This window comes from Falco biarmicus, chromosome 8 (genome assembly GCF_023638135.1).
Source record: "Falco biarmicus isolate bFalBia1 chromosome 8, bFalBia1.pri, whole genome shotgun sequence".
Classification (NCBI taxonomy): domain Eukaryota; kingdom Metazoa; phylum Chordata; class Aves; order Falconiformes; family Falconidae; genus Falco; species Falco biarmicus.
This window is the reverse complement of record NC_079295.1, coordinates 59,365,461-59,390,743: the sequence shown is the minus strand read 5'-3', so window position 1 is coordinate 59,390,743 and position 25,283 is coordinate 59,365,461. Positions and strand designations below refer to the sequence as shown.

The 25,283-nt window shown below is 55.9% G+C and overlaps 1 protein-coding gene across 2 annotated transcripts; it reads left to right on the top strand.

Moving 5' to 3' along the window:
- The first annotated feature begins 704 nt into the window (after positions 1-704).
- LOC130154007 (proton-coupled amino acid transporter 1-like) lies at positions 705-24,512 on the top strand. 2 transcript variants are annotated; one of them, XM_056349600.1, is made up of 11 exons: positions 705-771; positions 4,362-4,509; positions 5,230-5,320; positions 6,453-6,541; positions 6,779-6,874; positions 7,583-7,667; positions 10,033-10,251; positions 10,497-10,595; positions 12,065-12,231; positions 18,394-18,563; positions 21,654-24,512. In XM_056349600.1, the coding sequence occupies exons 2-11, from the start codon at positions 4,367-4,369 to the stop codon at positions 21,920-21,922; spliced, it is 1,428 nt and encodes a 475-aa protein (XP_056205575.1). In that variant the 5' UTR covers positions 705-771; positions 4,362-4,366; the 3' UTR covers positions 21,923-24,512. The 2 variants fall into 2 exon arrangements, with proteins under 2 accessions (XP_056205575.1, XP_056205574.1); XM_056349599.1 differs by lacking the exon at positions 705-771 and having other exon boundaries at positions 4,344-4,509.
- The last annotated feature ends 771 nt before the right edge of the window (positions 24,513-25,283 follow it).

The window sequence follows — 25,283 nt, the reverse complement described above, 5'->3', positions numbered from 1 at the left end:
GGGTCGGCGGTGGAGGATGCGGTGGCCAGAAGAGCTGAGTGAGAACAGCCCCGAGGCTGGCTCCTGTGCAACAGGCACAGCTGGTGCCTCTTGGTGCTGAGGGTGACCTGGGGGTGGCATTTGTTTCCCTTGAACCAGCAGGGACATGGTTTTGAGCTGGGGGAAGCAAAAGTCTTATTGGGGCTGGGGTGGGGGCAGCGGTGGAAGATGCTGCGGCCAGAAAGATTGTGAGTGGCCCCAAGGCCGGCTCCTGTGCAACAGGCACAGCAGGGATCTGCAGGTTCTGCTTTTGGGCACAGGGACACAGCCCCCTGCCCCTGGGGGGATCATCCCACACTGGGGGTCAGGGAGTGTTGCTCATCGCAGTGACCATCATATCTCCCTGACACTTGCCAGCCTGCCTTGCTCTGCAGGCCTTGCCCAAGGCACAGCCCCGCTGGGGGCGGGGGGGATACCCCTCACTGCCCACCCCTGGAGAGGTTCAGGGCTCAGCCGTGCCCGCATTTGCCCCACGCGTGGCAGCGGGACCCCCCGCCCCGCAGCCCGCCCCGCCGCCACCGCCAGGCGGCGCCGCAGCGCCGCGCCCCGCTAACCGCGCCCCGCCCCTCCCCGCCCACTGCGCCCCGCCCCGCCCACTGCGCCCCGCCCCGCCCCGCGCCCTCGCTGCTCTCCGTGCGCAGGCGCGGGCGCCGCGGTCAGCTGAGCCGGCTGTCACGTGACGGCGCGGCCGAGCCAGCGGGCCCGGGGCGGGCGGCGCGGGGCGGCGGCGAGGTGCGGGGCCGGGGCCGGGGCCGGGGCGGCTGGCGAGGCTGCGGGAGGGGGGCTGTCAGCCCGCTGGCAGCATGTGGGGGTGCTCAGGGATGCACGGGGGTGCCTGCAGCCCGCGGGGGTGCTGAGGGGCGCGGCGGGGGGCCGCAGCTTGCGGGGGTGCGCGGGGTCCCGGGGGTGCCGGCAGCCCGCGGGGGTGCTCCGGGGAGCTGGGGCTCGCTGACAGGGCTCAGGGGTCCAGAGCAGCTTGTATACGTGGCAGGGTGTGTAGAGGGGTGCTCAGAGCTTGGGGGGCAGCTTACAGGGGTGCCCAGAGGTCCCTGGGGGTGCTGGCGTCGGGCACGGATGCTCGGGGTGCAGAAGCGTGCTGGCAGCCTGCGTGGGTGCTCAGGGGAGCTTGGGGGTGCTGGTAGCCCATCTGTGTGGCCACGTGTGTGTGGGGGGTACTCAGAGCCCGTGTGGATGGATGCAGGGGGTGCTGGCAGCTTGCAGGGGTGCCCAGAGCTCGCTGGGGGTGCTGGCAGCCCGCCGTGGTGCCTTGGGGTGCCCAGAGCCCACGTGAGTGTGTGGGTCTGCCTGGGCCCTGCATGGGTGCTGGGAGTGTCAGTCTGGGGGTGCCATGCAGTGTGGGGGGGCACGGCCTCCCGCAGCCTGTGCCAGGGTGCGAGGTGCTGGGGAGGGTGGGGGTCGCTGTGTGGCACTGTGGGGAGGGCGCGGGGAGCCCCCTGCTCTCCCGTGAGGGGTGCAGGGATGTGGGGGAGTGGGGGAGCTGCGGGGACTGGGGGGGTGTTAGTACTGAGCAGCCCCCGTGCGGGGAGGAGCTGGGCTGGGGGGACCAGGCCATGCTGTGAAGGGTGAGTCTGGGGGCGGGTGTGGGGCTGCGGGAGCAGCAGAGAACACCGGGATGAGGGCTGATGCCGTGGGGACACAGATGGTGTGGCTGTCCTTGTCGGGGAGGTGTCACGCCAGCATGGTGGCCTGGGGAAGCTCCCTGCTGGGCAGGAAGGGGATCTGGGGGGGGTGGCTCTCCCCTGTGTCACGCTGAGATGGGTTACAAGCAGCGCTTTGGAAATAAAGGATGCAGCCCTCGTGATGGGAAGCGGCAGGGAGTTTTGCTGTGCAACTTGCTTTTCTGGAAGGTTTCCTGTTGCCTGTCCTGCGTGCAGCCCCCGCTCAGCCGGGGGGAGCTCTCAGGGTCAGCAGCAAGTTGCATCTTGCTTTTGACTTCTGGCGTGGGGTTGTCACTCTAAGGGACAAACTGCTGTCACACCCCCACCCCCCAGCTTTCTTAGGCACTTTGCTCACCATGGTGACCGCAGTGACATTGCGTGTGAGAGTGTGTGTGGGGAAAGCACGTGAAAGTGGCCAAGGAGTTCGGTTTAAAAGTGGAAACCAAATGCGGCTGTTCCTGTCTTTGCTCTTTGTAATGACAAGGAAATGATGTAGTGGGGTTTTGCTTCAGTTTGAAATATTCATCGTGTGGATGAGACAAGTTTTGCAGCTTTTTCTTATTGAGTGCGGGGGAGCCGAGTGCTCGCTCCCTGCTGCTATGCAACCTTTAATCCAGACACAAGGAAGGCAAGTCACGATGAATGCATTTCCCTGGCTCTTCAAAGCAAAAAGCAGCCAGGCCTGCTCGCGGGGAAAAAAAAAAAAATAAATCACAGAGAGTGATGAGGCAGACTGATGTAAACATGTTGTGTTTTATCTGGAGAACATCGCTGTTGAGTGCTTCAGATAATGTGCAGGCCATCTCTGGGGAGGGGGATCCATGCCTGACCAGCCCTGGCACCCCCTCTGCCTGCTGTCCTTGCCCGCTGCCGGCCCTAGGTGCTTGGCAAAGCCTCCCAAGCCTTTCCCTGCCCCTCGGGCCCATCACCCATGACAAATAGCTTCTAACGCTTTCCTTGTGTAAACTAGTGCTGCCGCTCTTCCTAGTCCCTGCCTCGCCCCAGATCGCCCTGCCAGCGGCAGAGCTGGTTCAGGCACAGTTTGGAGGCTGGGCTGTGAGGGAGGAGGCAGGGCAGGAGTGATGCATGTGCTGCCTTCGGCTCCGGAGCGCCTGCCTGCGAGCTGGGCTCACCGCTGCTCTGGAGGCTGGTATTGCACGGACCAGCCCTGCTTTCTGCTGCCGGTGCTGCAGGAAGTAGAGCAGCGTTATTGCGGCCTGAGTAACTGCTCCTGAGTGGCCGGCATCTGGAGCAAGCGTCCAGAGTTGAACAAAGTCCCTCGCTCCCTGCTTCCCTTCTGGCTGCAAGGCTGGAGCCTCCCAGTGACGGCAGCTCTTGGCTTGGTTTTGGCAGTAGCAGCCAGGTTTGCAGAGAGCGGTGCTGGAGCGGGGAACGCCGGGGGGCTCTGGGGATGGAGCAGGACCCCAGCAGCCTGGGCTGAGCTTTCCCTGCACAGCCACATGTTTAGGCCTGTGCTGGAGCCGCATCCTGCGGGTGCTGCCGTGACCCGGCGGGTGCCTGCGGAGCCCTGTGGCAGGGAACTGCTTGTGGTAGTGATGTTTCCCTGCTGCCTCCTCTTAGCCCCGGTCTCAGCTGCCCACCAGCGCCAGGGGATGGGATGGGGAGGATGCCCAGGGCAGCCTTGGGGCAGGGACTGAGTTGCCAGGCTGTGGCAGGAGCCTGACAGACAATTTCCCTGCCTCTGGTGCTCCTTCCCGGCGGGCACTCAGGGTGCTGGGTGCGGCTGGGGGGCTGGAGGAGGCAAAGGCCCTTTATGGGAGGGGAGCAGCAGGCTGTGCAGAAGCAGCAGGAGCCCTTCAGGGCACATGTGGAAGATAAACCAGCTGACTGGCTGCTTTCCAGCCGAAGGCAGGAGGCTTTTGTCCTTAGTGAGGGCTTGTGCTCCTTGTGAGGGCGATGCTCCTGGCTTGCGGGACCCTGCTGGGCTCTTTGCTGGAGCCAGTGTTGTGCAGGTGCCTCATCCTGGGAAGCCCCTTAGTCCCGTAGGCACCTCTGTGGCTGTAAAACCTTTGGGGCGAGTGGTTAGCTGACGGCACGTGGGCTGTGCTCCCACTTGACGGAGCATAATAATTTTTTTTTTTAATTAATTTAAATAAAAAGCCTTCAATTAAAAAAAAAGGAGAAGTTAGGAACTTTTCCTTCCCCGGCAAGCGCAAGCAGTTCCCTTGCAGCAAACCGTGTCGGTTAAAAGCGGTTGCTTTTTCCTGGCCATCCTCTTGACAGCCCCAATCCCGCCAGCGTGTCCCTCCCTGCCCCGCTGCCTGTGCCTGTGGTGCCACACTTGTCACCCTTAGAGCAGAGGTATGCAAGGTTCCTTACCTGGCATGAAACGGGTTGCATCCAGGCTCAGCCTGCGGGATCCTGAGCCCGTCCTGCCTGGGTGTGCCCGAAACGGGGGCGCGAGCCTGCAGGAAGAGCCAGCGGGACTGTGCCGTACACCACTGACCTTAGGACATGCCAGCTCTGTGATTGCCTGGGCGGGAGCATGTTGTTGTATATAAAAGCCCTGGAGGAGACCTTGCTCTGGCAGAGAGAGTCGGTCTTTCTGCACGATGGCTGACAGCAAGGAGCCTGAGAATGGGGGTGTTGAGCTGGGCACCCCTAATGCAGCTCCCTCCACAGGGACCATGTCCACCCGGCGCCTCCGCAGTGAGGACTACAACGACTACAGCTCCACGGACGTCACGCCGGAGGGGAGCCCGCCCGGCGGCATGAACGGCTTTGCCCACCCTGAGTCCTACCAGCGTTTTGGGGAGACCAATGGGACAACGTGAGTGACTCTTCCCTCCTTCCCAGGCTGGCCCAGGATATGGGGAGGGTGGAGGAGGTAATGGTGGCTCCCTACTGTCTGCTGGCTTTGCTGGAGGATGGTGGAGCCATGGTTTTATGGGGAATTCCTCATGGGAATGGTGAGGTAGCTGTAGTCCTGCCTCCCTGGTGTGCTGGCACCAGGTGAGCAGTTGCCCCAGTGTCATGCTCTGCTCTCCGGTGGAGCTGGGCTTGCTGATAGCAGGCAGTGTTTGATGCTTTTCCCAATATTCCCCCACTCGAGCTTGGTTCGATGGGGAGCTGTGGCGAGCAAACAGCATGTTCAGCTTCAGAGGGTACCTGGGCATGTTGCAGCCGTGCCCTGGGGGCTTCCTTGTGCCTTCTTCACCCAGGTGGGCAGAGGATGCTGTCTCTGCCCAAGGGAGGCTGATCTCTTCAACTCAGAGACTTTCTTCTTGTGCAGCCCCTTGGTGCCGACCTGCACTCGTGTTGAGTTTTGCCTTGAAGCTGGTTTTACAAATGCCCACTCAAAATCTGTTCATTGAGACTTTGCCTCTGGTCCTTCCTCAGTCCCAGTGGGCTGAGCTGGGTCCTGGGAACAGGATCCAGACCTCCATGTCTGCATGACCTCCAACAGCAGCTCAACCCACAGGGCTGAGACTGTGTGTGGTCTGGGTGCAGGCATCTGCCGATGGTAATCTCTGCATCTTCTCTCCCTCAGGTGGTACCAGACCCTGATCCATCTCCTGAAGGGGAATATTGGTACGGGGCTGCTGGGGCTGCCTTTGGCTGTGAAGAACGCCGGCATCCTGGTAAGGCAGCTCTGGCCCTGCTGTGCAGGAGGTCGTGGGGCAGAGTGACCTCAGGGCAGCTTGCGTGGCTGGTGTTGGGGCTGGATTCCCTGCTGAGATACCTCTTGGTGCTCAGCAGCTTGTGGGTTTTTGCACCCTGGGCTCTGTGGCTTGCTTTGCTGCTGAGACTGTTCTTCCCGCTCCTGCATTGTGCTAGCTGGTCTCCAGGGGTTCAGCGTATGAGCTGGGGCTGTGGTTTTCTCTGGGGCGGTTAGGCAGGGTGCTGGTTCCCTGCCTCTGCACCCAGCTGGGTGTTACCTCCCTGGCTCCTGCGACATCAGGCCCTTTCTCCCAAAATGCTCTGTGCTGCACTTGGGGGGCATCCCCTCACCCTGGTCAGGGCAGGTTCAGCTTGGCCTCCCCCTGGGTTTGTCTCAGCAGGTCTGTGCTGAGTGTGCTGCGTGCCTCCCGAGGGCCCCAGGAGCACAGCGCGTCTGTGACGAGCCCCATCAGTCAGCAGTTAATGCTGGCAATTGGAGATGGTGGTGTGGTTCCCTCTGTGGGGTTTCACGTGGGCTGGCCCAGGCGTCGAGGTCAGTGGATGTGATGCAGCTTTGCTGCTTGAGGGCTGAGGTTGTGCCTGGAGGTCAAACAGCAGATCCTGGTCACTGTCCCATCTCCCCAGCGCTTAGCTCCCCTGTGTCTGCATTGTGCCCCAGCAGCTGCCGTCCGTGTGAGAGGTGGGGGCACCGTGCTGCTCCGCTCTCTGTTTCCTTGCCCAGCAATGCAGCTTGGATTGAAAAATAAAGAGAATTAAAAAAGAAAACTTCCTTCCTTTGCCCAGACCACGACCTTTTTGTCACCTGTGTAATAGGGATGTGCAGGAGAGTTTGGAAAACAATCCTGGCTGTGCTTTGCTGTATCCAGACTGCCCCAACGTGCTGCGTTTGCATCGTTCCTGCCAGGCTCGTGGCTCTGTCAGGTTTCTTAGTCCTGGGGGGCTGGTTCCTGGGAGCAACACCTGAGCTGTGGTTCAGCCTACAGCCGTGTTTCAGCTCACCGAGCCTGTGAAGTTTTGTCTGGGAGTAAAACCTACGGTGCAGCTCTGCCTCTGGCCATCAGAGTGCAGCCTGCTCCCTCTCTTCCCCCGCAGCTGGGTCCTCTGAGTCTGCTGGTGATGGGAGTCGTGGCTGTGCACTGCATGGGCATCCTGGTGAAGTGCGCCCATCACTTCTGCTACAGGTAAGAAGCAACTCCCCTGCTCAGCACTGCTGCTCCTACAGCTCTTCCTTCCTTCCCCAGAAACCCGCTGGTTTTTCTGAAGCTTCCCAGCAGCCAGGTGCCCGTGCCAAAGCCTCAGTTGGGAAGCGCTTCTAGGCTTTTCCACAGGAACTGTTTTCCCATTAATGGCATCATTTGCCTTGAGAACCAGCAGACAGGGCTGATATGATGTCCTTTCTCTCTTTCTTCTCTGGACAGGTTCCAGAAGCAGTTTGTGGACTATGGAGGTGCTGTGATGTATGGGCTGGAGTCAACTCCCAGCGCGTGGCTGCGGAGACGTGCCATCTGGGGAAGGTACCTGTTCCCCCGCTGCAGGCAGGGGACTTGCCTTGAAACCCAGCGTGTGCAGCAGCTGGGACAGAAGAGCTGTCTGGTCCCTGAGCTGTGTCGGCAAATGACCACAAGTGACGTAAAATGTTACGTGGCTCACCTACCATGAGTGCCCGGTGTCCCCCAGGGGGTAACACTGAGGTCTGTGACCCAGTCCTGTCCCCAGTCAGATGTGGCTTGTACTAAAGGAAGCCTCCGCAGCTTAACAAAGGTGTAAATAACGTGTACTGCGGTGCTGACCCATCTTGTTAGGCAGTGGGCATGTCTAATGGCTGCTCCTAGGGACGCCACCAGCCCTGTGGGTACCTTGCATCATGCAGTTTGTTGCACATCAGATGCTGGGAAAATCCACCTATTCCTGTGCCTGGGGAGCGTTGTGTCCAGTTGTGACAATTCAGCAGCAGACTGGAGGTGCTAAAACCAAGGAGGAGACTTTCCTGAGGCTGGTCCTGACCCTATGGAGGGGACGGGAGGGGGAGGCCAGGGAGCCTGAGGTCTGTAAGGTTAGATGGAGATACGGTCCTCTCTCCTGATCATCGAGGAGAAGCGAGCTGAGGGTGCTCTGACCCGCACACCTGAACCCCTGGGGAGAGCAGCATCGCCCCGAGCAGCCCCAGTGGGCTCTTATTTCTGTGTGGCCTGGCTAACAAACTGTCTTTTTTTCTTTTTTAGGCACGTAGTGGGACTTTTCCTGATCATCACTCAGTTGGGATTCTGCTGCGTGTACTTCGTCTTTCTGGCTGACAACCTGAAGCAGGTTAGACTGACTGCCTCCTCCGTGAGCCAGGGGAGGGCAAGAGGGGGTGCGGAGGGGCTTGGGCTGTTCTTCGCTCCTGTTTCACAGCCCTGTTCTCCAGTAAAGCTCTGGTTTCCACAGTTGATGCTGCTCAGGAAGGTACTGCTCCGCTGCCCGAGTATTTCGGAGGATCGGTTTTCCTGTTTGAACAGGGCAGGTTTTTCTGAGAGTTGCTGTGACTTTGCTGTGTGTGCAGAGGTGCTGGAATTTCCCCTGTGTCGTGAGGGGACGCGGGGGCCATTCCTAGTGAGGGAGGGCAGGAGAGAGGTGACGGCAGAGGGACTGTGCCTTTGATGTCTTGCCCACCTCAGTTAACTGGTTTATTGATACTCTGCGTAGATGGTAACATGGATATGAGGACCTGCTGTGAACCTCTTTTTTTTTTTTTTTTTTTTTTTCCCCTTTCTTGGACCTGTTTGCATTCCAGTTTCTTTCCTCATCTCATGGCTCTGGAGCTTAATTACATCTTTAGGGAAAGAGTTTCCTTCTGCTGGGTGTCAGGAGGAAATAAACAGAAACTCTGAACTACTTGGCTGGCTCCCGTGCTGCCAGAAACTGGGAATAATGAATTCCCAGCCTCCACCAGCTTGGTGCCTTGCAGGCACTGCTCAGCTTTGTTCCCCTCTGTGTTCCTGCCGTCTCTTGCAGCAGTGGTCTGATTGCTACTACTGTGGCTGTGCCCTTTAGCAGCTCTTCCCTGATGCCCATCAGCTCCAGAGGTGGCTCCCATGGGAGCAAGGTGGGGCTCTGCTAGTGGGCGGCAGAGGATGGGTGGGCTCTGCCTCCGCTCTGGGAGCAGCAGCTGGGGAGATTCTCCTTGTGTTGTCCTGTGGGATGGCCAGGAGGAGTAAACGGGTGAATGTCGGTGATCTGATGCCAACAGCTCTGAGAGCCAGAGCAAGCAGGGTGCGTGCACAGGGCTGGGCTGCTGCTGGCCCCCTGCTCCCCACAAATGGCCCCTTGCTGCTGTTTCAGGGTGGGCTTGGGTTGGATTTGAGGAAAAATTTCTTCACTGAAGGGGTGGTCAAGCATTGGAATGGGCTGGCCAGGGACATGGTGAAATCACTATCCCTGGAGGCATTTAAAAAATGTGTAGATGTGGTGCGTAGAGGCATGGTTCAGTGGTGGGCTTGGCAGTCCTGGGTTAACCGTTGGACTTGATGATCTTGAAGGTCTTTTCCAACCTGAATGATTCTGTGATTCTTTCTGCTTGGCCCCTGGCAGCAGAGACTGAAGGCTGGCTCAAGCCGTAAGGGAAATTTGCAAAAACCTGCAAATCCAACACATTTTAGGCCACAGCTGGGAAACCTCTTGGCTTCAGTTTTGGAATTCTTTGCCTGGGGAGAGGGGAATGTTGCTTGTTTCTTTTTGTGGTGGGAAATTGCATGTTAGATGGGGAGCTATGGTGAAGGTGGTACCTTGGGCAAGGCGCTGCTGTGCCGGGTAGAGCTTTGGTTTGAAAAATGGCTTCGGAGCAAGCTGGGGAAAGGCAGGGCAGGCTGGAGCTCGAGCAGTGCTGCCCCATGGGTGCGTGGCTCTGTGCTGCTCTCTCCCATGGAGGATGCTGATGTGTGTGGAAGCTCTTTAGCCTCTCCTGTGGGGCAGGACTTGCTCTGGAGCAGGTGAAATTAATTTGCAGGCAGCCCTTTGCTGCAGTGGCCAGACGGCACCTGGCAACCGAACCAGCTTGATCGTGGTTGTGTTGGTGATCCACAGCATGCCTATGCTCTTGGGAGGGATGGCTCAGCCACCTGGTTCCTGGGGCAGAACTGTCTCTAGAGGTGAGCACAAGGCTTGGAGTGCCTTTGGAGTGAAAGACCCCAAGGAAAGGGTGATTCCCTGTGAAGAAAGCAAAGTTGGGGGCCAACAGTAGCTTCCAGATGTCCTTGCATGGGAGCAGGCCACTGGGTGACTGAAGGGGTGTGTGATGTTGATTGCAATGTGGTGCAGCAAGAGGAAAAGGACCGCTGAGGAAATAGCACTTAGAGCCTCTTTCTTCTCAACTGGCCACATGGGCAGCGCAACCCAACCTCTATCCTTGGCGTGCTTGGCTGCCAGGTTTGCGTGCTCAGCAAGCCTGGGCTCGGGGAGGTTTTTCTGCCTCAGCTCAGGTGCTGTAGCTAGTCCCATCCGTGCTTCTAGCAAAGTAACGGGGATTTGCTTTGAAACGACCTGAAAACCGGTGTTGCTTTGATTTTAATCGACTAGCTGTGTTTGAAAGTGAGCTGATGGGGTAGTATTCTGACCCACCTGGGATGGGCTGCCAAGATCCGTGGCTCTCAAACCTGTGTGACGGGGTTCATCAAGCCTTCGTGTGCTTCCCCAGGTCGTATCTACAGCAAATGGGACCACCAATGACTGCAGCTTGAACAGGACAGTCATCATGACCCCCACCATGGACTCCCGGCTATACATGCTTTCCCTCCTGCCTTTTGTGGTGCTGCTTACCTTCATCCAGAATCTCAAGGTCCTGTCCATCTTCTCCTTGCTGGCCAACGTGGCCATGCTTGTCAGCCTCGTTGTGATCTACCAGTACATCGCCAGGGTACGTGACGTGTGTATGGCTTCCCTCTGTCATTTCTGTGATGTCCTGCCTTTTGGCAGGTGGAGAGAGCTCGGCAGTGGGGTGCTCGCACGCTGTGGAGCGCTGCTCATTCCCATGGGTGCAGTAATTACCCTCTGCTCCGCAGGGCTTTCCCTGTGGCATGGGGCTGCAACAGGGAGCAATGGGAGCAAGCCGGGTCCTCCCCGTATTCCTTGTATCTGAACTCTGTGTGGGCTTTTTTCCAGGACATTCCTGATGCCAGTGACCTGCCTCTAGCAGCAGCCTGGAAGACCTACCCTCTGTTTTTTGGCACTGCAGTCTTTGCTTTTGAAGGCATCGGGGTGGTAAGTCTCAGCGTGTGGCGGTGGGGCTGCCTGCACAGGGTGCTCAGCCCGTGCTCGGGCTTGCTGCAGCACCTGCTCTTCTGTTGCAGCTGTATTTGCAGGTTAACTTCACGGACAGTAGCCCAAATTCTGGATGATGCTGTTAGCTTTAGCCTCCAGGCTATCTCCTGGGTCAAACCCTGTTGCTTCCATCTGAGGCTGGAAGAGCACATGCTCCAAACCTCAGAGCTGGTTGCTGCTTTGAAGGTGGCTGTGTCTGGCAGTAGATTGGGCTCTGCTGGGAACTGCACTGGCAGCTGCCTTGGGCTCTGCTGGATGACCTGTGGACAAGGAGTCATCCTCAGTCTTGTTAAGCAGGCTGGATCCTGAGGCTGCCTAAGTGGGGGGCCAAAAAGCATGACATAAAAAAATGTGATCTGTTCCTTCCTACTCTGCTGCAGAGACACAGAGATCACCCTTCGGCAGCCGCGTGGCCCCAGCCTGCCGTGGGGCTGGATTTACATGTGCCTTTCATACAAGATGCTGTAAATAGACTGTCTGTGTCTGTGAAAAAAAGCTGGCTGGGTGGGTGGAGAGCGTAATGGTTCCCTAAGATGTTGTGGGTTGCTTCCAGGAGCTCCCTTCAAAGGAGGAAAAATGTTTTCATCTCTTAATATAAGCTGGCTGTGTAAACACAGGGCTGCAGAGGGCCAAATCCATTACAGGAGGAATGTTTACTGAATGCTGTGCCCCGGGCAGAGGGCTCTTGCTGGCAGTAAGGCACCAGCGCTGCCTTCCTTGCATGAGTTGGAGATGGAGAACCAAATAAAAGCTTTTCTGGTCCAGCCTCCTTACCAGCTCTGCTACTGTGTCTCTTCTTGAAATCCCCACCACCCAAGGACAGCTATAAAAATCTTTGCTGAAGCCCGGTATTTCTGAAAGCAAGTGATACTAGTGTAGAGGTGAGGGACTTGCCTCTGTCCTTCCTTTTGCTTTTTTTTTTTTTTTATTGTCCTGTCTGGGTGAAAACTGTCTGGACAAACTTGGCAGGAGAAGAGAAAGTGTCTTGGTCTTGCTAGGGTCTGCTGGGGAAACTTAAGACAATGTAGCATGATGGTGCTGTGCTGTGCTGGGGTGCAGAGTGTAATGCAACCAAGGTATGGAGTGGATGGCATCGCCCCAAGATGCCAGGTACCAGCTCTGGTCAAGGGCAGGGAGCAGGTCCCTTCGTTAAGGCAAGGGCATCGGTGACCCTGCCCAAGACTTGCCATGCTGAGCACGAAGGTCTCAGATGGGAGCACAGGAATGAGATCTCCAGTACAGTGGCTTTTTCAGCTGGATTGTCCAGTCTCCATGTGTGACCATCCTGTCCCTGGCATGGGGGGCTGTGCTTGGCCGTGGGGCTGCTCCTCCTGCTTTCTGGGGCTGAGTGATATAGAGAAACGGGGGCAACCTGCAGCTCTGTCATTGTCATCCTCCTGCTCTCACAGGTACTGCCTCTGGAAAACAAGATGAAGAACCCCCGGCAGTTCCCAGTCATCCTCTACGTGGGGATGACCATTGTCACCGTTTTGTACATCAGCCTGAGCGTCCTGGGGTACCTGCGCTTCGGGGAGAACATTCAGGCCAGCATAACGCTCAACCTGCCCAACTGCTGGTGAGTCCTCGTGGTGGGTGGGGGGCTGGGGGGTAAGGAAGGGAGGGTCCTGACCACGGAGGCGGGAGAGGGGAGGCAGCAGGGAATGTTGCTCTGTAGGACTAACCTGGGTGAGCCTGGGGAAGGGTACACCCTCCCGTAGCCGAACTGTCCAAAGGAACTTGGCAAGGGTTGTCTGATGTATGGGGTGGAGAGAGGCTCGTTGCTGCTGCGTCTGAGCTTGGTCTTGGCTCTGCAGGTCAGCCTGCTTCCTTGGGGTCCCTGGTGGTCCCTGCCTGGTTAGTGCAGCTCCTGCCTTTTTCTTGGAGCCTTGTGATGTCTTTTTGGGGTCTAAGCAGTGCTCTGGCTGGCAGACGTTGAACACGACGCCGGTGTGGCTGTATTTGTATCCCATGCAAAAACTGCTGTTCTGCCTGAAATAAAGTGCGTGGAAAACTAACCCAGGGCTGGGACGTCCCAGAGGGGTGTGAGATGTCATGTCTCCACACATGGGCTGCGTTCCTTGTTTGCAGCCCTGGAGCTCAAACTCCCACTCCTGGGCTCCACGTTGTGCCTGGATGCAGCTCGTCTTGAGCCAACGCTTTGCCTGTGAGCGCTGGTGCCGTGAGGATGTACCCCTTCCTTCCCACGGGGGCTGAGCTCTGCAGCTCCCCAAACCTGTCTGTCTTCCTTGGGGATCTGGCAAGGCCTCTTGAGATGCTCTGGTCACTGGCTGGGGCCCTGTGGAAATACACGTGGCCTGACCCTGTACTGGCTTACCTGGAGGCGTTATTCCTCCTCTTGCTGGGGTTGGTGGCTGTTGCAGCAGCTGGCTGGGCTGCGTGCTGGTCTGTCCCCAGGGGCAAGTGGTTGCTCAGTGTCACAGCTCTGTATTCATCCCAGAAGAGAAATGCAAGCTGTTTCTCTTGCCTTTGGGGCAAGAAGTGTGAAGCATGTAAGCACTGAGAACATTGAGAACAAATGCCTTTTCCAGCTTGCTCCAATTGGGATTATTTGAGAAAGTCCTGGAAAAAACCCATCTCTGTTGTTTCTTACGACACAGCTTTGAGGTGCCTGTGTGGCAGGACGTGGTGCTGACAGGCCAGGAGGAGCTGGCGAGAAGCTCCTCTCTGCGTACGGCAGAGGTACCGCTTGCAGGGCAGCACCTCCCGCGCTTGGTGCGGAGCCGTGGCTGAGGGTTGGCTTTGGTGCCGTGAAGCTTCTTGGAAAGTCATCCTGCGGCTGCGCAGTTTCTCTGGGTTTGCCTGCGCGCCCTCTGAAGTTCAACGGTTTCTCTTTGGTGTCTCTGCTGGCTTGAAATCCCGCAGGAGACGAGAGTGAGAATTGGAGCTGGGGGTGCCTGTCCCCTTCCCCAGCCCGTCTTCTCCATTAGCAGCTGCCCAAAATGGCACAGCGTGGCTTGCTGCCTCTTCCCCACTGCTGAAGTGGATTTGGGCTGGACTCGAAATTTCAGTCGCCGGTGGGCTTCCCCATGCTGACCTTGTAAAGTGGCGCAGCTGGGGCTCTGGAGAAAGCAAAGATTTAAAAAAAATAGAGCCTGTTTTTGCTTTAATTATTGCTATGTGGTTTTTTTTTCAATTTGAGTGCATGGACTTTGATTCATGCTGGATCTGTGTGGTGACTGAACTGCTGGATGTTGTTGGCACCGTGGCAGAAGGTCCTGCTCCTGCCAAGAGCCTTGTCTCATCCCATGCAGGGGCTGGGAGCTCTGCCAGGTCCCCACTCTCAGCGAGGAGGGATGGGGCTGGTGTAAAAATGTGTCTGTGTTGTAGGGAGGTTTGAATCCTACCGTGCCAAGCACGGTAGACGTGAATTCCATCCGTGAGCTGAAGTGGGGTATGGAGGGGATGAAAGGCTGCTGCTTCTCCTGAAGGTGGAAAGCAGGTCAGATCCAGATCTTGGGCTCTGCAGGGCACCAGGTCATGCCACAGCCTGTAATGACATCTGCTGACCTATAATGCTGCCCAGGGGCTTCTGCGGGAGATCTCAGCGGGAGATCATCTAAAGGATGCTGCTGCCTTAGAAGAGGTTAATAGGATTTCTGTAACTCGTGAGGCTACAGGAAGATCCTATTTCAATTGCAAGTTTCTAGTAGTGTCCATGCTTTCTGTCAAAGTACTTCTCTGAAAAAAACTGTGGGTTTTTTTCAGATGGTGGGAAGAGAATAGCCCTTTGGAAGCAGTGCCTGGGGAAGCCCGGGCACGTGGCAGGGCTCCTGCCCTGCGGGCTGTGCCTGGGGAAGGCGTGCTGTGGTCCTTGTGACTCAGCACACAAAACGCTTGGTTGTTTGTGCGTGTTGTTCCCTGGCAGAACATTTGATGGAGGCTGTAAATATTGGACTTGGAAATGGGTTATCTAAAGTGAAGTAAGGGCTGGGATACTTGGGCTAAAGCCTTGACCACTGTATTCCCATGCGTTAAACTGTATGTGAAGGATGAAGATTTGCTCTTGAAATTAGTGTTTTGCCCATCCTGCTTTGCCTGTGGGTTTTCTCCCCGGCAGTAAAAGGCTGCAGGAGCTGGTTATGAGGGCTGTGGGGGAGAAGTCATGGAGTTTGCCTGCAGCGTGGGAGACAAGGCGAGGATTGTGGCAGAGCTGCTGCACCCTTCCTTGGCTGTAGCCATTGCCTGGAGGTTTCTAGAACAGATTCAATGAACGTGTTCGGAATTGAGTTACAGAATGACTAAGGACTTTTCCAGCCTCATTTCTCTCTAACCGCAGCTTCCTCAAATGAGGAGTGTGTCGGTTCCCAGTGCCCAGGTCTAGCCACAGCCTCCAAAATACCGCACTGCTATGCAGAAATCCCTCCTCGCACCCTCGGAAGGGTTGCTTCATCGCACCCTCTGAAGAGTGAAGAAATGCTGTAGTGAGGGGGGAGGCGTTGGGTTGCGTATGGCCAGTTGGAGGCAGGTAATGACAGGGCTTACGGTCAAGGGAGGGTATGTCACTTCTTGCAGCTTGTTGGGATGGCCTGGCATGGCTGTCTGGGCTGGGGAGGTGATTGCTGTGGTTGGCAGAGCAGTGCCTCTCCGGGGCCCTGCATGAGCCTGTCTTTTCTGTGGATCAAGGCTAGTGCCTGAGCTTTTTCTTTTCTTGGTATTTAAAATGCCCTTTGAGCTTGTTGTCCTGGTTCCTGACCTTTGCAGGATTGATACCCGATGTTCTTCTGTATCTTTTTTAATAACATCTTTTAATCGTGGATTGTCCTGGAGCACTTTATGGCTTTACAGCCTTGCTTATCTGAAAATATGGAGATAAGTTATGCAGGCTGTGGAGTAGGTGGCTCAAGGCTACCGTGCACTCAAGTCACGTGTGGCTGAGCGGGTGCACTCTGGACTCTTGGTGGTGGCTTTGTCTTTAGTCTGCTTGTGGAATCACAGGGTAGTTGAGGCTGAAGAGGGCATCGTGAGATCATCAGGTTCAGCTCAAAGCAGGGCCAACTTGAATATCAGTAAGGAGGGAGGTTCCTTACCTCTCCAGGCCCTTGTTCTGGTGCTTAACTACCCTTTTGGGATGCAGCTCTACCCCATTGCCCCTGGTCCTTTTGCTGTGCAACTCCAAGAAAAGCCTGTCTTGGTCTTCTCCATGCCCTCCTATTGGGTAGCTGAAGACAGTAATAACATCCCCTTTAACCTTCTCTTCATGCTGAACAAGCCCAGGTCTCAGCCTGTCTTGTGCTCCATGTGCTCCAGCCTCAGCTATCTTAGTAGCCTCCACTTAACTTCTTCTGGTAGGTCAATGTCTGTCCTTTCCTGCGAGTCTCAAGACTGGACACAATACTAAAGGTGCAGCTTCCCAAGCCCCAGACAAGAGAGTAATCCTTACCCTTAACCTGCTGGCTTTGCTTTTGCTAACACAGGCCGATATGTGATTGACCTTATTCACCGCAAGGTCCTGCTGCTGGCTCATGTTCAGTTTGCTGCCCACCAAAACCTCCAGGTCCTGTTCTCCTGGCTGGACGGGAAGCTGGGTCCCAGCCCTTCCCATGTGTGGGATTTTGTGTTTGTGTTTGAACTTTGCCCGTGCCATCTTGTTGTTTAGGTCCTGCTCTGAGGTGTGTCACCCATTCCCTCCAATTTGGTCTTGTTAGGAACTTGCTGAGAGCATACTCTGAGTTGCTGAGAGTTCATCCAGGTCACCAATGAGGATATTTCCATGACTTCCCCCAGCAAATAACTCTGTCCAACATGTACCTGGAAATGTATGTCAGGGGGACTTAGCCCATACTTTTCTGGAGACTGAGGTGAGGCTGATTAGCCTGTAGCTTCCCTCATCCTTCTTGAAGGTGGATACGATACTTCTTCCCAGGTGGTGGGACCTCTCCCTGGTCACTCTGCTCTTATAGAGATGATAAAGTGGCTTAAGGCTGATGTTGGCCACAACCTTGAATGGATCGGATCTGGTCCCGTGGACTTGCAGAACGTCCCATTCGCTTAGGTGACCACTTACTCCATCCCCTGCGATTGTGGGAAATGTTTAACTCCACCAGACTCTGCCACTAGTGTTCAAAGTTGTCTTGTGTGCGGATACTTGGGCTTCTCTGGTTTGAGGCTGCGGTTGGAGCAGCTGGATCCCGAGAGCCAACATACAGAGGGGCACTGGCTTGGCTCCAAAGGTGGTAAAGGGCTATAAGAAGGCAGGAGGAGCCAGCTACATTCCTCAGCTTGGATCTACTTCATATTTGCCCAAGTGGGATGGCCAGGACCCACGTTTCCTGCTTGGTCAGCATGTCTTGAGCTGGGGAATGGGTAGGACTGTATGTGATATAACTGGGTATCACCTCTCTTTAGAGAGGCTCTTTCTGCTGCTGGGGAGCTGAGGGCACAGGTGGGGCTGGGAGGTGGCTTTTTGGTCACCTGTGACAGGCTCCCTCCTGCAGCCACGCTCGCCCCTCCCTGCATTGCTGTAGGGTCTGGGACATGGTGACATCCAACTTGGGGTGAGCTTAAGGTGCTGTTTGCAGCCTGTCTGCCCTCTGCCTGCCTTCCACTCAGCCCAAACTGCTCCTTTAACTGTCTTCCCCCCAAACATAGATTATGTAGCATTCCAAAAATAGCTGCTCTTTTTCGTTTTATGGAGGAGGTTCTGTTGCAGGTGGCGGTGGCGATGTTTGCATCACACTTGTTTTATAAGCCCAGACTTATCCCAGCGGTGCTGTCCTCTTTCCCCTCCTCAGAAGCCAAGCAGTAATTGTAATCTGTGAAATATTCATGGCTGCAGCTGATAAGCTTTTTTGGAGATATTATTCATCTCCTGTTTTAAGACGGAGAATAAAATCCCGCTGGTGATGAATTGCAAAAAAAGGAGGGTGTTTTCTTCCTTCAGATCAGGGGCTGGATTTTGTTAATGAAGGGTCAAGATGAGGAACCTCTGGGGATAGGTGATGGATGCAATTTCATTCTGAGTCACTGGCCAAAAGTCAGGACTGCAGGCTCTTGGCAGTACCAGTGCTGGTGGGTATTTGGGTGTTGTCTGTGGGGTGCAATCGTGAAGGAGGTCACCCTGTGCGACTGCAGACCTTGCAGAGTCCAGCCTGGTCAAGTGGAGAGGGTGGCATGGAGCCTATATCCCTACATAGGGAGCAAAGTACCTGGAGGACTTCGTGCAGCCAAGGGCAGTGTGGCACACGTGAGCATCTAGAAATGTAGGTAGGTGCCTTAACTTGTCAAGGAACGAGGAACAAGTCTCCTTGGTCTGTTGGCCAAGGAGATCTCAGCCTTCCCTGCGCCTTTGAACCAGTTAGGAGCGGGACAGTGGTTTGTTGGTTTTGGTGGCTGTTTTTTTTGTTTTCTTTTGTTTTTTCCAAATAGCTCTCAGTATCTGTGCCCCTGAGTTTTTCCCAAGGGGCAGCAGCACTTGAGAGGCTGCTGGCCCAAGTCCTGGCCTGATGATTCCTTATGCAAAGCCTGGACTATAGCCTCTGGTTAGGTGTAGGGGTATACAGTGCTGTGGCTTGGAGGTTGCACTGTCTCCTTGCATCTCTTGGCCAAGGAAGTTCTCTGTGGATTGAATGCGTCACCCTTAATTTTCCAGGAGAGTGTTCAAGAGGGGAGACCACTGGCACACAAAAGTCCTTAGAGTGTTCCCCTTCTTCTTTCTGCTGTTGGTGCCACGGGGGCTGGAGCAAGAGCATGTCTCACGGTCTCTCTTTCTCGTTTGCAGGCTGTACCAAGCTGTCAAGCTGCTCTTCTCCTTTGGGATTTTCTTCACGTACGCCGTGCAGTTCTACGTGCCTGCTGAGATTGTCATCCCTCCCCTGGTTGCCCGGGTGTCGGAGCGCTGGGGCCTGCTGGTCAACCTGCTTCTCAGGGTGGCCCTGGTCAGCGTGACCTGTGAGTAGAAAGCAGCTTGTCTGAGCTCCCCTTCGAGAACGTGGCACCTCCGTCCTGCTGTGGGCTGGTGGTGCTGAGAGCCTTCGCCCCTTGCCTTGCTGCCTCTGGCCCAGCTGCTAAAGCCCTCGCAGTGGGGAGTCTCCTGGACCTTGCTAATGCAAGCCAGTAGGCCCAGGTGGCCTCCAAGGAGCAGCAGCAGTGGTCCTCTGCACCTTCTGTATGGGACTGGTCTTCTCAGTGGCATAGTAAACTTCCCACGTCATTTGGAGGTGGCGGATCCCTGGGGAGCCTTGGACTTGGAATCCCTGTGATGGCACTTTTGGAGGCCTTCAAGTCTCATCAGGCTTTGCATGAAACACTCCAGCACCTGGTCCGGTGCCAGGAGAGCCCGGCCAGGGGCTGTTTTCTGTAGGCAGCGTGCAGCCAGGCTCCTCGTGGCCGCGTGACAGGGGTGCGGCTGCACAGGGGTCGCCGGCTGCGAGGGAGCGGGTGTCCTTGTGCAGACACATTCATTGCAGCACGTAGCACAGCAGAAGACAGCTGACAATGGTACATGACCCGTAACCAAGCCCCAGGGTGCCCGTGGCAGGCCGCTGGGGTGCGGAACGTGCCGCAGGGTCCCTTTCCCTTGGCAGTGGTTGGTGCCTGCAGTGAGGCTGTGGTGGAGCAGGCTGCTGGGATCGAGCCTGGTGGGCCTCCGGGGAAAGGTGTGGAGCAATTGTGTGGGATCCTGACTTGTTGGAACCTTGCTGCTGTCAGCAAAGCTGAGACGCTTGACTGAACTCCCTGGCGTCATCTGTTGAAAAAGAGCTTTACTCCATGGCTTGATGCTGCTGATGCACCAGGGTTGAGCATCAGGGACCTGGCCCTGTGTCCCAGCTCGCTTTGGTTTGGGTTTGAGAGGAGTGTAGTGCTCACTCGAGGGTGGTGGAGCTGAGAGCAGGGTGCTGCTGGTTTCTGGGCTCTCGGTAATGGTGGGCCAGAGGCGCTCCGTTAACAGAGATGGGCAAAGCCCCGCCTTCTCTGTGCTGAGTTCCTGAAGCACGATCTGCCTCGATGCCTGCAGCTGGAGGGATGGTGCGGGGATGAAATCTTGCCACGCGGAGTGGGAGCCTCTCCTGGAGGGTGTTGGGGTGTGCCTGGCCAGGGAAACGAAGGCTTGGAGTGATGGGATGGCTTTAGGCACCGTCAGTGGCTATACCCTTCCGTTTGGTGGTAGAGAGGCAGCGACGATGTTGGTGGAAGGATGCTGGTCCCTTTGTACCTCCTCCCCTTACCCTTCTGTGTAGATGTTGGTGGAAGGATGCTGGTTCCTTTGTACCTCCTCCCCTTACCCTTCTGTGTAAGAGATTGCTGTGGCTGTTGGCGAGGATAAAAGCAATTAGGGGGGTTGCATGAATATTCATCAGGTGATTTTGTGGCTGCAGAACAAGTCTGCATCATGGCTTTGGCTTCCAAAGAGAGGATGCGATTTGGTGTATGGGTGTTTTTTAAGCTCAGACTTCAAAACCAGCACACTTAAACCCCCTTTGAATTAATACTTGTGGAAAGCACGACCGTTGCCCCTGGAGGCTGAGGACTGCAGCTGGTGCTTCTGTTCTGCTTGTTTTAGAGGGGGGTTAATTTTGTTTACTTTGAGTCCAAAGAGCGGTGTGGGGTGGGCTGAGGATGCTGTTGGTGGTCGGCAGCTCTGCTTTCCCCACACGCTGCTGGAGCAGTGTTGCTGCTTGCAGCAGAGACCTGCCAGAATTCTCCTTTGATCTGGGATAGACTTCCTCCGGGTCAGCTCAGCAGGGACTTTGCTGCTGTTCCCTGTGGTGGAGGGGTGGTTTGTCTCTAGGCTGATCCAGGTGACGGCAGGGCTGGGGTGGCGGTGATGTGCAGGAGCACCTCCTGTTTGTGTTTTGCCTGCTGTCACTCTCCCAAGCCTTCCGTCTCCTGTGGTGCCATGGGGGATCTTTGGCTCAGGGAGGCTCCACCAGCCTCTCTTGCCTGTAGCTGAGTGCCAGGGAGTGAACAAATCCCTCTGGTAAGGACCCCTGAGATGTCCCTTTTCCACCAAGGCTGTAGCTGCTATGGTTTTAGGTGTCTCCTATTTCTAAACAGAGCTTTCAAAGCAATGAACCAGTTTATTTTTCTTGGTCGCTTTGATTAAGCACTGAAGGCTGCTTTGCTTGCAGAGGATGCTCTTCTGTCATGCAAAGCTCCGGTTGCCTTTTCCTCAGGTTTTCTTTGACTGAGGTCGCCGTGGATGGGGAGCTTGCTCAGTATGTGAGTGTGTCGAGGAGTGCTGCTCCCAGTTGCAAAACAGGACCTTGGGGAGCAGATCTAAAATAAAGGGTCATCAAGTGCCGACACTGCGGTACCCTGAAAGCAGCCCAGAGGCGCTGATGGCTGTGGGCTTGTTGGAAGGAGAAGGCACCATCCCCCCATCCTTCCCTGGTCCCAGGCAGGAGGAGGGGGAGCAGGAATATGCCAGAGTTCGCGCTGCTAAGCATGAGCTGTCAGAAGTCTCCCAGGGGGATTTTCCTTGGCTGCAGTTTTTACCTAACAAATGTTCTCCCCTGGGCAGCGCTGCAGGCGCTCTGCTGCTGGAGCAGCACTAAACGCATGCAAACCACACGGATTTAGTCGGGGTGGGGGGAGACGGCTTTTTCCTCCCATCTCCTGCTTTTATGGGGTTTCTGAGGCTTTACAGCTCCCCAGGTGTGGGGAGCAGGAGTGCTGGCTCTCATGAGGGGGGCTGGGGATGCTGGCACCCGCTCTTCTGCCAGCGGCATCTGTTTGCTGGGGCGCCTGTCCCGCTCAGCCCTGGAGCTCACTGTGGTGCTGCCCAGGGTGGCAAAAAGGTTTTGGTCTGCGTGCCGCACTGCGTTAGGTCAATGCCACAGCTTAATTGCTTGTTGAGGAGGAGTTTCCGGAAAAATATGCATCCATGTCTTCAAAGCTGTTGTGTCAGGGAAAAGGGCAGGGGTATGATTTGAGCAGATGGCATCCCTGTGTGGGTCTTCGCTTGCTTTGACTCGGGGAGGGAGGGTCTCTGCTGTCTGGGAGCTGGCAGCACTGACATGGTGTCTGCTCCTTCTCCAGGTGTGCTGGCCATCCTCATCCCACGCCTGGACATCGTCATCTCGCTGGTGGGCTCCATCAGCAGCAGCGCCCTGGCTCTCATCTTCCCCCCGCTGCTGGAGATTGCCACCTACTATACGGAAGGCATGCACCCCCTCGTCATTGCCAAGGACGTTGTCATCAGCCTCTTTGGCTTCGTGGGCTTCGCGGTGGGGACGTACGCAGCGCTGGTGGAGCTGGCAGCACCTGTCCCCGCAGTTGTGAACGCCACCAGTGCCGTGGTGCAGTGATGGTCCCCCTGCCCTGCCAGCCCCTCCAGGTGCCATGCTGGGGGACACAGTCACCGGGCGCTGCTGGTCTCCTGGGAGCGATCTCTTTCCTCTTGGGAAACATGGTGGGTTTGGTCTGCGAGGGGACGGGGCTGCCCACCATCACGGCCACCCATCTGCAGCAGGGCCCCGTGCTGGGCTCCAGCTGGGGAGGTGGGATCCAGGCTGGGGCAGTGCCTTCCCTGGGGCTTTTTGGGCAGGTGATACAGCAAAACAGCCCCCTCGGCACCTCTGTAAATAGTCACTTTGAGACGTGAGGACTCCTGGGGATGTAGATCTTGATTTTATTTTCTTTTTTTAAACCCCAACCTTTCTGTATTTCCTCCATCCCTTCAGTCAGGGTGGGGAACAGGGACTGCTCTTTTTTGTGCCAGTTTATTTTTTCTCCCCTCAGCACTTTATTTTTACAGCAACAGAGAAACCTCAGCTCGGGTTGGAGAGCGCGGAGCTGCCTCCTCACCCCAGCCTTGTGGGGAGAGTGGGCAGAGCCCGAGGTGTGGAGCATCCCGGGGCCCCCAGCTCTCCCATGAACATTGGCTCCTGCCGTGCTCCAGCTGTTTCCAGCTGCCTCAGGGGCTGAGCAGGGCTTGGAGCTGGGCACCAGGCACAGCACCTCCCTGGCCTGGGAGGGTTTGCTGAACCCTGGCCCATGTTTTTAGTAGTGACATTTCTTATTCCCCATCTAGCGCACAAACCTAACGCTTTTAGAAGCATTAGAAAACTGAGGCATGTGGAGAGCAAATGGGCTGTGCCATAACGAGGGTCTGAGCTGGTTGCCTTCGGCTGGGAGCCCTCTCCCTGTGCGGGTTGGGGTGTCCCCAAGGGTCACAAAGTGCTGCCCTCATGCCGCAAAAATACATTGCCTTGTTTACAGTGCCCAAGCTGGCACCGGCACGCTCTGGCTGCATCTACAAGCCAATACTGAATGTCAAATCACACACAAAGACTCCATAATAATTATTTTTTTAACCCTTCCTCTCCTGGTCCCACTCCCTCTGCATCCTCTGCCTCCACCTCACCTGCTCTCTGGTAGGATGCAGCATTCTGGTGCTTCTTGTGCTTGTGTTGCTTGTTGTGTTGTGGCTGGAGCATGCCGGGGGGGGAAGATCCCTGTTGTGCTGCTGCTTTCCTTCCTCTCAGTGAGCCCACCTTCCTCCCTAGAGAGTTTCCTTGAGTTTCTGCTGGTTGTGTTTTTTTTAAGGTAAGAGAGCAAACGCATCCTCCATGGGATGTCTTTTCGTAGTGGTTCAAAAAGGTTCCGACTGAGCCACCCTGCTGCAACCCCGTCTGGGCTGAACTCCTCCTTGCTAATGCAGCATCTCCCAAGCGCCCGCAGCACAGCGGCTTCCTTTGGAGAGCTTTTATCACTACATCCCGCCGCATCCATGTCTCCACGGGGGTGGGCAAAGGCTGCTGGTGATGGTGGGAGAGGGCTGTGAATATAGCACCAATGGGCTGTGTTTCCATCTTTGATGGAGGATGAGTGAGACTTGGGGTTATTTTTGGTGTTTGACCTGCTTCTGGGAGGAGAAAGCTGTGCAGAGTGGTGCCCTTGCAGTCTGCCTCCTCGATGTGTAGTGTTTGTGTCTTGCACTGTGTGCCCTTTGCTGACTCTGCTTTGGGTGCCCCATGCTGGCACATGGAGCCATGGCCAGGTGCGGGGTCAGTCTGTGCCGTGTCACTGCTCCTTTCCAGCCTCTCACCTGCTCGCTCTGTCTCTTGGGGCTCACCTTGTCTCCTCCAAGTCTGCGCTGGTGAAGGTTTCTGCATGCTCCGGCATCGCTTGGTCATGAGCAGTGCAAAGCTTTGATTCAGATCCTCCATCTGGAGGACCCAGGAAGGATAGAGAGCAAACACCCAGGTCTGGGAGAGGGCTCCAGGGCACACTGCAGATGGGAAAAGTGCAATATTCATGTCCGTCGCTGTGTACTGACCCCAGCGTGGCTGTTGGGGGTTGGGTTTGAGTGCAGAATGTCACCCCTGGCAGAGGAAGGTGTGCTGCAAGGAGAAGGGGACGCCTGATGCTGGCCCCAGCTGTCAGTACCCCATGAGAAGGCTGGCCACATCTCGGGGGCCAGCTGTGTGCCAGGGCATGTCCCCAGCCTGGCACTGAGCATCAGCGGGTTTGCTGGCAGGGCTGCTAGCATCAAACTCGCTGCAATCAGTGGTGAAGACCTCATTTCCAAGGAGACTGGGATATCACAGCAGCATTAAACATTTTTTTGCAGTTCTTCACTTTTATCAGGCTGAGCAGGGGGTGTTCAGAGATGGGGCCAGGCATGTCAGTGTGGCACGTGGCATGAGGGGTTCTGCCCAGCCAGGAGGACCTGACACAGGACCTGATGGACACAAAGACTTGACACTTGCATATCACAGGCTGCTCTATAACCAAGGAAATGGTCTGTGTAAATATAGAAATGATTACTGTACATGTCTTGTGCCTATGGATGTTGTCAGCGTACAGTGTGTGTAGCTGCCCAGTGGAAGAGCTGGTGCTGCACTTGAATCATGTATTTTAATCAATAAATACGATCTATTTTTTATGTGAAAAGATGGGGATTTCTCTTCTATGAGGCAAGTGTAAAACTACCTGGGCAGGGCCTGGGCCAGCTGTGGGGCAGGTCTGAGCTTCTCCGAGGGGGACTGTGCTGTGCTGGGCTGCATGGTGCAGCAGCATGGCATTAATGCCAGTGGATATGCTACATCTTTTAGGATTCATCTCTCATCTCTCCTTTTTTTTTTTTTTTTTTCTTCTTGTTCCCCCCCCCCCCTTTTTTTTTTTCTTTTTTTTTTCTTTCTTCTTTCCACAAATATACCACCCAAGTAGAAGGGCTTGGGGAGGAGGGAGCATCTGTGGGAGAGCAGGAGACCTGGAGCCCAGCAGGCAGCCAGGGCCAGACCCTCTGCCTTTCCCACTCCTGCAGCAGCAGACAAGATTTCCCTTTCTACTGAGGATTTTGAAATGAAAGTGTTTCAGCTTTGCTGCTCTGAAAATTATAATTTTTCTTCTGAATGCATTTGTGCAAGCGGGCTGTGGGCAGAGCCTTTAGGGGCTTGCTGGGCTTGGCTCTTTTCTCTGCCCCACCAAAGCTGCACCTTGGCTTCTTGGCTGTGTCCTGGGACCCAACAGTCTGGTTTGTGCTGAAAGTGGGGCTGCAGCTGAAAAAAGAGCTTGGCATATGCTGATGGTAGTAGCACGGTGGATGCAGAGCTGCTGCTGATCTGCTTGAGAGATCAAAGGAGCAAATACCAGCCCACGCTCTGAGATGGCCAGGCACCACGCCAACATCACTGCAGCTTATCCTCACGCTGCTGAATAATT

What these genes read in the sequence shown, in the direction of transcription:
- LOC130154007 (XM_056349600.1), top strand. Translation starts at nt 4,367, where the DNA reads ATGTCCACCCGGCGCCTCCGCAGTGAGGACTACAACGACTACAGCTCC. An exon ending in TCTACCAGTACATCGCCAGG is followed by an intron (nt 10,252 to 10,496) that starts GTACGTGACGTG and finishes GCTTTTTTCCAG; the next exon opens with GACATTCCTGATGCCAGTGA. An exon ending in CTTTTGAAGGCATCGGGGTG is followed by an intron (nt 10,596 to 12,064) that starts GTAAGTCTCAGC and finishes CTGCTCTCACAG; the next exon opens with GTACTGCCTCTGGAAAACAA.